Source organism: Bombus terrestris, chromosome 6, assembly GCF_910591885.1.
Source record: "Bombus terrestris chromosome 6, iyBomTerr1.2, whole genome shotgun sequence".
In the NCBI taxonomy this organism is placed as follows: Eukaryota; Metazoa; Arthropoda; class Insecta; order Hymenoptera; family Apidae; genus Bombus; species Bombus terrestris.
In genome coordinates this window covers 4,013,185-4,024,879 of record NC_063274.1, presented here as the reverse complement: position 1 = coordinate 4,024,879, position 11,695 = coordinate 4,013,185, and the positions used below count along the sequence as shown (strand labels likewise).

At 38.7% G+C, this 11,695-nt stretch overlaps 1 protein-coding gene across 12 annotated transcripts in view; it reads right to left on the bottom strand.

The window, feature by feature from the left end:
- Positions 1-565: 565 nt before the first annotated feature.
- Positions 566-11,695, bottom strand: part of LOC100650924 (protein expanded) — a 118,214-nt gene continuing 107,084 nt past the window's right edge. For 11 of the 12 annotated variants that reach the window (XM_012309250.3, XM_048406861.1, XM_048406857.1 and 8 more), the window contains 7 exons: positions 7,775-8,015; positions 6,851-7,126; positions 6,459-6,624; positions 5,738-6,046; positions 5,168-5,446; positions 2,897-4,752; positions 566-2,370 (listed from right to left, as the gene is read on the bottom strand). In XM_012309250.3, coding sequence (XP_012164640.1) covers positions 1,894-2,370; positions 2,897-4,752; positions 5,168-5,446; positions 5,738-6,046; positions 6,459-6,624; positions 6,851-7,126; positions 7,775-8,015 — 3,604 coding nt within the window. In that variant the 3' untranslated portion in view covers positions 566-1,893. The remainder of the gene's footprint in view (positions 2,371-2,896; positions 4,753-5,167; positions 5,447-5,737; positions 6,047-6,458; positions 6,625-6,850; positions 7,127-7,774; positions 8,016-11,695) is intronic. The other variant, XM_048406866.1, reaches the window with a different exon arrangement.

The following is an 11,695-nucleotide window of genomic DNA, read 5'->3' as shown; positions in this document are numbered from 1 at the left end:
TAATTAGTTTTGTTTTACGTGATTTTAATACACAGTATTGATGGCTCACAAAACTATTTAAACGCTTACATTAGAGAAATCTTTTATGAATTGATTTATTGTGTGCTACACAGAATATTTTGAAATTTCAAATTTACAAGATATTTATTGCAAACATAAAGTTTGCGAAATCACAAAAGTATTTGAACAATAAATCATTCGTTATATCGGTAAGCGCGAATATTTAGTGAGATTATTTTTAGCGTTAGTTACATGTTTAAGGCCATTATTAATGCTAATTAATACTATACTAATTTTTTATTAAATATATGTGTGCAATAAATATCTGGTTACTTGCATTTACATTCACGAATCGTTTTGAAATTTTACCAATATAGTGACGATAGTTGTGTCCTATTACAGTGCTAAAGAAATATCAATAAAATTTCTATGAAAAGTGTTGGAATATTTTCATGAGCCACTGTATGTCTATTGTAAGCGAATTTTTGTAAATTGTGTAATAAAAGGTAATATGAAGTTTCCTTAATTTCATATAGTCAACACAAAGCATTTTTTCGTAACGATCTTCATTATAAAAAAAGTTTATTATTCGTAGCTGAGGTGGCGCGTGGTACATACATGAGGTTTCCGACTACAACAAGTCCTATGATTTCACTCAAATACTATGTACAGACATGGGTCATGTTGTAATATTATTATTTAATATTAATTAACATAAGTCAACTTATACAACTAAATTATTACCCATTACGCTATGATCTAAGATATTAATGTTCAAAAGATTCACTTTCACGCAAATCTTGTACAACGTTAATTGTCACATGTGTTATCTTGTAGTACGCGTTCTGTAGTGCAGTATAAACATTTTCTATTTAACAACGTATTCTCGCGATATTCGGTTGTCATAATCGGAGAATTCGTTTAACCTTTCTATAACAATGTTCAGTCGCTGAGGAAGGGACAAACTTTTTTTCTCGCCGAATATACTTACTTAATGCTTAAACTCTCCTAAATATACGACTACACTTACAGTTACGTACACTCAAAAACGTATCGATAGAGAAAGTGTCACAAAGCGAGCACTGATTGAATTATTAAAACGAAAAAAAAAAACTAGAAAAAGAATTATCAGGATCATCTGGATTGTAATAAATATTACTTTCGTAAACATCAAAAAGAAAGTGAACTAGTTACAGTACTCATACCTACTTTCGTTCACAGTATAAAAATATCTGTGTAATTAGTACCTACGAAAATCGTTGCTCTAGTATCGGATAAAGTATACGCAAGAACGTTTTTCTCGCTCTTTCGCCGTTATTGAGGTTTACAAAATATTCGTATTCAATTTTTTTTTTTCTTTCATTTCGCGCTAACCGCTTAATTGAGCAAAAACGAAGAAACTTAATGGACATTTTTATTACTGGTGCGTATTTCAACTATTCTACGTACGAAAGAAAAGCTTCGTTTGCAAAGAAGTAGAATTTTCCAGGAATATCAAGAGAGATCATAAGAATGAAATTAGATAAGAAGAGAGATATTACATAATGGACACCTTCGACTTTCCCGTGTTTACACTTTCCCGAAGGTCTAATCTATCATCGAACTTCTTTCTTTCCTTCCTTGAGTATTCGCGTCGAACAGAAGAATCGTAAATGATAAAATGGCACCCTGAGTTGAAGAAGCACGGTTTGTGTAAAAACGCTATATAAGTACCTAAGGCGTTAGAACAACCTTTTTCTTCGCCTTGCTGCCCGTGTATTTCAAGGACAAAGCATTATAGTTGTGGAATCGTTTGAACAGTTCCGTGGAATGCACTTTCATCGAGGTATAATAATGTAATTTGCATAATGTCGCAAGAGCGGCAAACCCCTTTGTTTTCTTCTTCGTTTCCTGTTACGAATGCGACGCCCTCGTAGAATCCTTTTTGACGGCCGACATGCCTGTCGAATTCGTCACTTTGTAAGCGTTGCCCTTCACCTCGGCGGGGTGTTTATGAGTACTCGTCGATGATTTCCTCGGGGGTTTGGTGATCTGCGTCGTAGAAAGACCGCTGACCGGATATTTATTTCTGCTGGATGTTCCACCATTGCTACTTCTCGCGCCGTTCTTCGTAGACGTTGAAGAAGTCGTCTCAGCAGGATGCTTTGGCATCACGAATGCTTTCGTCTGCTTCAATAAATACCGATCGTTACACAACGCCGATATCAGCGGCAAGTCCAAGTTACGACTCTTCTCACGAAGCGTCCGAATGTCCAACATTCCGTCTTCTTTTCCTTCTTCGCGCTCTTCCATCGTGGAGGCTTTCGACGTCTTCTTCGGGGAAGAAGATGAAGAAGAGGCGGATGGAAGTGGCTGATTCTTCTCGAGGTTCTGCAAATAATTAAAACAGTTGAAATAAAACATTTGCATCGGAACTATCTAGAATTTGTGTATTATATCTGATATATTTATATTGGCGACAGATATCTTGTTTTTTTATTCATAGAAAGAATATTCGGGCTGAAGAGTATATTAATTTTGGGAAGAACAACGGAGTCAACAACAATTTTTGTAATTTATCTTAAACATTTTATTTCTTTAAAGCTCATGATATGTATCAAGACCACATGGGAAATATATGATATTTTTTATTCTTATTATTATTATATTATTATTATATTTTTTAATATTCATTTTTTAAATGTTCAAGAGGGTGGCAAAGATACATATTTAATAACAAAATCAAATGAAAATACTTTGGTGTTGACTTTTAAAATTGTTCTTTTATAAAAAGGGAAATTTAACTTATCATGGTTTCCCTGTAATTTTCATATTGTAAATAGTAACCCAATCTCACTTAAAAAATAAAGTAGTAATTTATACTATAATAACAGGATAGTGTGCTATAATACAATACCTGTATTTCATAAGGTGGTGGTGGCGGAGGTGGCGGAAGTCGACGATGCTTCAACTGCGGCAGAGACTGCAGCTTGGTACTGGAAGGCGAATCGAAACACTTCAAAATGTTCTCGTCGCTTCTCGTTCTAGAGAACGCGTGGAGCGTATGGGGATGAGCTGGGGCCGGTGGTTCACGTCTAAGACTCTGACTGCCTGCCGACGAACAAGTAGCTCCACTATATAGCGAGCTTGTACTAGCAGCGTAATGGCTACTCAGATTACTATGCGGTAAGTAATTGTTAGAACTTGTGTCGCTGCTACTAAGGTTTTGATTCGAAGCGTATTTTGTGGGTGACGAGAACGAGGAACCAGGAAGGTATGGTGTGCTACGATACATTACTAACGATTTATTGTTAAAAGAGGGATAAGGAGGAGGAGGATAAGCAGCCATGGCCGCCAGAAGCGAACCCTGTTTCGCGTCGATGTACTCTTGCTTCGACACCGCGGGATCTTTTAGAGGAAACATCACGTAATCGACATCCGAATACAGTTGTTGCTTATATTGTTCGATCTGCGACCTCGCAACTTGACTCGTGTAAACGGTAGCTAAGCTGGGTGGTGGCGGTGGAGGTTGTCTGGGATGAACCATTGGCGGGGGAGGGGGTGGCGGGGGCGGCGGTGGTGTTAAGTAAGGCAACAAAACCGGACCACCTCGTGAAGCGTGTACGTCCAAGTAATTGTTCGGTCCAACGACAAGAGCCGCTACGGGGGCGTGAACTGGCGTAGGTTTCATTTTGTCACCGGGATAAGTGGGTGGTTGAATTCTAGGTGGTGGTTTCGGGGCAACCGAAGCAACGTCATTGACATTGACTTGATTGGCGTTGATGGTCTTTGAAGCCGTCAAAGTGGCGTTCATCTTGCTGTTTGCTAGACCCGTTTGTATTTTCGTGGACGTCACCCTCGATACGATTTCTTCGCTCGTCGTTGGATACAATTTAGAAATTGCTTCCTGTCGAGTGACCTCCGAAACCTCGGGATAAGGCGGTGGAGGTGGTGGTTCTCTGGGTGTTACCGCGTCGTTTCTTGGAGGCGTAGGCGGTGGTATCTGAATTCTTTCCCTGGGTGAAGTGTAAGGTGGCGGTGGAGGTGGATCGGTTCTTCGTGGCGGCAGAGGTACGAACTCGCCGCGAGTAGCATTATATGGTGGTGGAGGCGGAGGTTCCCTTTCGATGTCGGATATGTTGGGTCGCGGTGAGTTTATAGTTGCGTAGTCCATGCTTACTGGGTAAGGAGGAGGTGGAGGAAGTTGCCTGTCGCTATCGGTTCTTGGTGGCGGAGGTGGTGGGGGCATAGTAACGTAGTCGCAATCAGAGTCCATGGAATTACTAATGGTCTTTCGAGGAGGATAACGTCCAACTATTAAATCCGAAAGTTCGTCGGCCGACAAAAGAGGTCCAACGCTGGAAGGGTCACTACCATCGCCTCTGAAGCTTCCTGCGCTCAGTATGCTATTACTGCGTGATCTAGAATCTTCGAGCTGCTGATCCAGAGCTCCCGTCATGGTAGAAACAACGTTACTAACGTCCTCATCACCTTTGCAGACGCTGTAAATAGGTTCCTGATCTTCGGTACCAACATCTTCTGTATACACGTCGCTTGTCTCGGATCTAAGACCACTGTGTATGGTATAAAAACCAGATGTTACAGAAGCTTCGTCAGTCGTAGACTGAACAGAACTTAAGGCACACACGTCGCTCGCTGTAGAAGATCCGTTGGCGTCACCGGTAGGTGAATATAAATCTCCCATTCTTTCATCCTGCATCTCACTACTCCTGAGGGTATATACCCCACTAGTTTCGCTAGCAATGTCAGTACCTGAAAAGGAAATATGTCGTGTAGTACAAAATTAACATTATAATCGGTAGAGATGTAAAATAATTACTGATATTTGTTTAGTTGCAACCGAATATCCTGTCAAGCAAGGATTTAGTTAACTAACATATTTATCGCTTTTTGGTAGAATAAAAATAATTATAGGAAAAATTGCAGTATACTCGTGTAAATCAGAGATAAAAATTCTAGATTTTAAAAAGAGACAACCTTAAAATACTTTTTTCCTTAACAAATCTAAATTATCGAAATTATTCTATTAAGATATAAGATGTACGTTTAACAAATAGTCAAGTTCCCCTCATATTTTTACCATTTGAATAAATATCATTGTATTTATTTTAACGTCTTACTATATTCTTTTAATTTGAAGGTATACATATTTTTTTGTAAAACTTACCCGCGTATTTGCCACCTTTTTTGCACCTGTCGTAAATGGCGCCAGGAAAGCTAGCAGTTTCTGACGAAACCGCTGAATTCTGTGCCGTATGTGAATAACCGAGTTCCAGACTGGATGTCGCGGATGTACGCCGCATTCGCGGCGGTCCACCAGCAGGTGCATTCACAACCACGACCGTACTGCAGCTGCTGCTACATTGTGACCCTTCAGCCGCCGTGGCCGCGTTCGATGTCAATCGCAATGCAGCCGTTGTAGGAGTGCTGTCTGTACCATCAACTTCTGTAATTCGTGTGATTGTTTGTAAGATTGTATATATTTGTATATTACAAATATCTACGTTACTACCTCGTGGTAAATTTTGATATGCTCTTAAAATAATTTTACAAAATTCGTTAAAGGATTTAAATGTTTGAGGAAAGAATTACATTTTTGAGAAAAGTCTCCTCATTTTTACCCATAAAACATACCTTCAAAATTTGGTTACGGTTATGCACATAATTCTAATTATGCTTATCATTATATAATTCAATGCTTGTAAATTGTATATTCGTAAAGAGGAAATAAATTTACCATCCACAGTGGAGACTGGAGAGGACGGCATGGAACGATCCTCGACGTTTGCATTCGAGCCGTTGACAACACCGCACTGAATACCAGAGTATGAAGTATTTTCAGTAAGACGAGGCAAACATTCGGTCGAGGCGGGCGCCGTGTCTGGTTCATCCTCGCTGTGTACCCGGTCGCTGACAATTCCAGAAGTCGTGTTGGACGACGTGCTCGAGATAACAGAAATTCGTTGGTCACCGCGCGCCCCACGTGCTGTTAAACTCAGCTTGCACCGGGCAGGATACATGTAACAGTCGCGAAGTACCTTCCTCTCTGAAATCAAAAAGAGAACATTGATTTTGAGATAAGACTGCAGCTTCGTATCAAAGAGATTTCTTTTTAACGTTATACCAATTAAAATTTCACTACGTTTAATTTGAAATTAATACAAGTTTTAACTAATCAAATTGTAGACGCCACTGGAATTCGATTCAATTCAAGATAGACAATTCGATCAACATGAATATTTAATTATAGATAAAGAACAAGAAGAGAATATAAATTTAAATACAAAAGCGTTCAGGGAAGAAGAAACCAATGAAATATGACAAAAGAAACCTAAATCGTGTCGTAACGACAGGTGTACTTGGACAGTTGAGAATGACTTTTTATAAATTTATCAATAAGATTGGTAAAAAGAACAGAGGCTATTAATTTTGAACAATGTAAATTTCGTCCAACCGACCTTCCTCTTCTCGCCTCTTCGCTTCATTTACTCTAGGTGCTATGGCCATGGAGAACTGATGGGTATCTCGACAGAGTCCCAGAAGCAATTTGCTTTTATCATCGCATCCACTGTAAAGGGTGAGCTTGTCCGGCTGATCGACTGCGCGTATCTCAAACTTCTTGCGCTGCAATAGAAATGCAACAAGTTAAAAGATTTCCGATACAGATATCTCATGTAGATTGAACAAGTTTGATAAGTTTCTTCGACACGAAAGAAAAGAAAAGAATTATAATCTTTGATACGTTACTTTAACAAATAACGTGTCGCATTTGGATGATTTTCGTAAGCATAAAAACAGTGAAAAGAGGACAAACTATAACACGATACATCGCACAAAGCATAAAACTAACGTCGAAGCAAAGTTTGCCGATGTTGTTCCAGGCGAAGACACGCGGTGTTTCCTCCTCAGCGTAGACTCGCACCCCGCGAGCGCAAATCGCAAGGAGTATGCGTCCCGGACCTGCCTCGTTCTTGCTTCTTCGTAACCGATAGAGGTGAGCGTTGAGCGGCGCCTCCAGCAGCACCGCCTCCCGGATGTATTGCAGTTCTGCCTCCTCCCTCGATAAACCTCGGTTGTCCCTGTGCTGTGCCGCAAGCACAGCGAGCACATTTGTCTCGAGGCACATCTAATCCAACATAATCATTCGTTACGTTTAAATGAAAATTCAATAACTACCGCTTCCACAAATTACAACGCGCGCTCATTGATAGACGATAACTATAACGCGTAAACGCGTTGGAATTAAACTTTCCAGCCGGTATCTAATGGCCTTTACGATCGAGAGATATTAGCGCTTGAGATAGGTCTACATTCCAGCGGCTGATTCGTAGAAAAACAAATGTTAATTATCGATAGAGTATCGAAGATTTACGTTCTACCTTTTTTGCTTTCTTCTTTTTTTTCTTTTTTTTTTTGTTCAAATACGCTACAGGAGAAAATAGTTTGTTAGTTAATTGTTCATTATCTATTCGGTCTGTGGACTTTTCACGTATTTATGAGAAATTTGAAGGGCGAAAATGTATGAAGTACGTTATTACGATATTTACTAGATGAAACAAATATTTTATTTTATTTAGACTACATTTTCTTCAATTACGTATTCGCAGTCTAGTTTTATGGACTTTTATGAAATAGTAACTGCATATCTTAAATTGAACGAAGAAAAGCAAAGATGGGACAAGGGAAACGATGAAACTTCGATTCTTCTCAATTTTAAAATAACAGATAGAACATTTTAACTAAGGAGAGCGGTAAATACGAATGAAATACTTACGTGTGGCGGAAGGTAGTCCGTGGGCTTGCAGTATCCCACAGATCCTGCGTGTGGCCTATGTCGTTCTTCGGAGTAATCGCCAAGATCGGCTTGTAGGGCAAGACCCGCGAGTGTGAGCAAGGGCGTAACGATAGATGGTTCGTGTAAGGGATGGTGAGGATGGAGGTTCTCCACCCCACCGCCATGCCTGACAACATTGTCGCGCAGTTGCAGGTAATAGTGGTGGCGCGTCGTTTCATCGCTGAAATGATAATCAACCGGTTAGCTTCGTTTTTCTTCGACGTGATTAACTATCTTTAATTATCGAGCGACTTTTTTTTTCTTTCTTTCTTTACAAGAAACTACACATTGGGAACAAGTTCTTCCTATTAATTTGCGTGATCGAAGTTGTTCTACGAGTAGTTCGCGGTATAAAAAGTCATGAAATTTGTTAATAAGAAAATAAATAAAAAAAAAAAAAAAAAAGGAAAAGATTGTGTTATGTAAAGTTTAATTATTTAAACGTAAGCGATATTAAAAATCTCGAGCTAAAACTTTGCTTAGTTTGCTTCGTTTAGTCTTGCGCGTCCTTATTCTATTCTCTCGATTATCATTTAGACAAAAGATGGAAGATGATTAAACTACTTTTTTGTTACGTTCTACACGCTTCCTCGAATTTGCTATAAATCATGTGACTCGTCAACAAACACGTAGATACACATATATAAATACAAAATACGAAAGTCAGACACCTTGCGGCAGAACTTTCCAAACTAATGTACGATCAGGTTATTACAACACAGTGTCACGGTTACGTGTAACCTTGGACGGTAGTTGTGCCATAAAAATAGTTATTTACAAAACTTGGTACGATTAGCGAACACCATCTATTATCTGACGAAATAACAACGAAATAAGGAACTAATTAGCTTCGAGTCGTCCGCTCACTCGATACACGGATACATATATTACAAAACAATCTTTTCAATCGCTAATAATGTTAACAAATCGGACGCAAGCAGGGATTATGTAATTCGGCCATTGCGAAAGCTTAATCGAAAAACATGATATTTCACGAGCCTTAATTGAAACACACGTCATATGATCCAGGAATTCTCATTAGCTAATTGATACGACATAACGCAATCAGAGTCCCTCTAAGGCTACAAAGAACAACTGCAACAAAATCCACGATTTACCGTATGCCGGAACACGTGATATCAAAACAGTCATCTTTAATTAATTAATTAATTATCGGGTGTTGAAAATAGAAAAGAAAAATATCTGCTATCACGTAACATTACGTTAATCTTGAGTTGTTGTTCGTAAGAAGACCCAGTACAGAAGATCTTCGCCAGTGTTGCGATAATTCCCGTACACGTTTTTGCAAACACAGCGAACGAATCGTCTTGTATCTTGAAATGTAGCGAAGAACTTTTGCGACAAATTACATGCTCCAGGATTGGGTTCGTCGGGTAGATAATGAGCCAAAACGCACTGCCCATGTCGTCAAACAGTATTTAGAACACTAAAAAATTAAACTAAAACTAGTTATGAAATGATCTGTCCAGTTGCCGGTTTTGAACCCAATAAAAATTCTTTGCACTGAGACGCTTAGATAAAATCTAGAAGATTTGTACGCTACTGCGTTTATTCGAAATTTAAAGCGGTTCGTCTCTAGGGACAACATAACGTGGAATTAATCTTGGCACGAAAGGACATATTGCAAAAAGAATATAAAAGAAAATGTTTCAAGGAACGCGCTAGTATATTCAAACAGAAAATATGAATTGTGAGACTATACTCTTTGCGAATATAGGCTCTTCTTGGGTTACGTGGTAGATCCACTTTCAAGAAACTAGTCGTGGAGACCTGTGCCGAAAGACACATCGTCATGCAATTTCGCGTAATAATAAACAATGCGCTCGTAGCGCTTGAATCCTTGCAGATTCGCAACGTCACGTTCGACATATTTCGTACGTGTTACGCATAACCATACCGACCCCGTAAATCTGTAGAACGCGAACTCCTAAATTCGCGTGCTGTAGGTTTAATTCTCCGCGCTTGATAATCTTCTACGGTTCTTCGAACTTTGTGTCGGGAATATTATCGATTCAAGCTAATACAATTTTCTGGAAAAGATATCTGTTATCAGACGTTTCAGCGAACTTGACATCGCGATAGAATTTCTCGAATTCAATAATCTAATTTTGTTTAATAATCTCTTGTTCAAACGTCATCGTGGAAATATTATTCTGACAGAGGGATCTCTCAAGGGATCTTCGAGAAGCATAATTTTAGTGAAAAACTTCAACACGCAATATACGTAATATACGTAACTATATCTGACGAACGCGCAATTTCCACGTGAAACGCAAGAAATACAACAGAAGCGTGTAACAGGTTAGAAATGTCCGGACGAATCAAACGGAAAGCAAGTTGGCAGATGCGATGAAAAAGATTAAGAAAAATGATCCGAGCAAGGGAAGAATTAACGAAAGGTCGACTGGAGTGTTCGATCGTCCTCCAAGCATGTTGGTCCTTTCACGAATTAAACCCTCGTCGACGCGGACGTGCGGTGAATGCGGCGTGGCTGGATGTAAATCACGGGTTTCGAGTGGAAATCAGAAAGCAACTACGGATCGGTATAATTACCGGGACGAATGCTTTCATTTAATGCGTACGGTCTATCTATCACGCGCCACGTAATAATTTATAATTACAAGAGTAGGTAGCACTTAGCTACCGGACAGGAGTCGAGATTTCGTTTCGTGAGAGGGAGATCCCAGCCACCCTTTTTTCTTTTCCTTCCTGCTTTCTTTCTTATTCTTTATTTACCACCCACCTGTCTTTCTCTTTCTCTTTGAGGAGAACGATTCTCATATATAGGGTGTTTTAGAATTAAAAAGAAAAGTTCACAAGGAGAGGCTAGACCGAACCTGATAGAAATTCGTTAGTTTGATTTTATCGTTCTAAATTCCTACAAATGATTTTTCAACGTACTCTGCGGTATTCCTTGTACGAACATTAATTTTGATCAATTAATCGTTTTTTTGACAATTTAGATCAACTAGTTAGGTCTTCTACAAGACCAGTACATAATTATGTGAATACGAATATACAACGTATATTGTGATATTATGGTGTTCTTCCATTCTTTTCAATCTCTTTTCGTCCGATGCGTTTAATCATTCTACTACAATTAAGAAGCTTTGACAATATAAATTTTAGACGAAAGAAGATCCGCCTAATCGCTTCCGTGAGATTTCCGTAAAATTGCAAGTAACGGGTTATACATGCTCATATTGCCTATCTAGGAATGTATTGTTTAACAGGTATTACGCTATAAATTTTAACACCAGTTAATATAATAATATTATCTATAATATTCTCCCAATTATGACAGGAAGTAACAGTATACGTATACAGTTATATCCATCTACGTATTATGCGGTAGATCTCATTGGTACTTCTGGTAATGTTCATACTTATAGCAAAGCACAAAATGAAATATACTGGAAAATGAAATTACAATGGAGTTTGATAATTACGATTCATAAAAATGCAAGTTTTTGGACTGGTGTTTTTTAAAACGTCGTTGATGATACGGTTCAATCCTGTCAGATTTATAACGGTACGTACGTGTAATAGCTAATATTATGAAACGTATTATTCAAATATTAATTATTCAGAGCTTTACGAACAATTCACAAAGACAATGACTGTATCACGCGTTACTTGCCTTCCAACGCTAAAAAATCCACACTCTAAGAACCTTCGTTCGTAAAAACTAAAGCAACAACGAATATGTGTTTGTTGGATGTAAAATATTTCTCTCGTCATTCCTTGTCACCTCCTGCTCCATTAGTTGGTACTTTTTTTACTGAATATACCGAAACATTCTGTACGCGTGTCGTACCTACCACACGTGTACGTTCAACA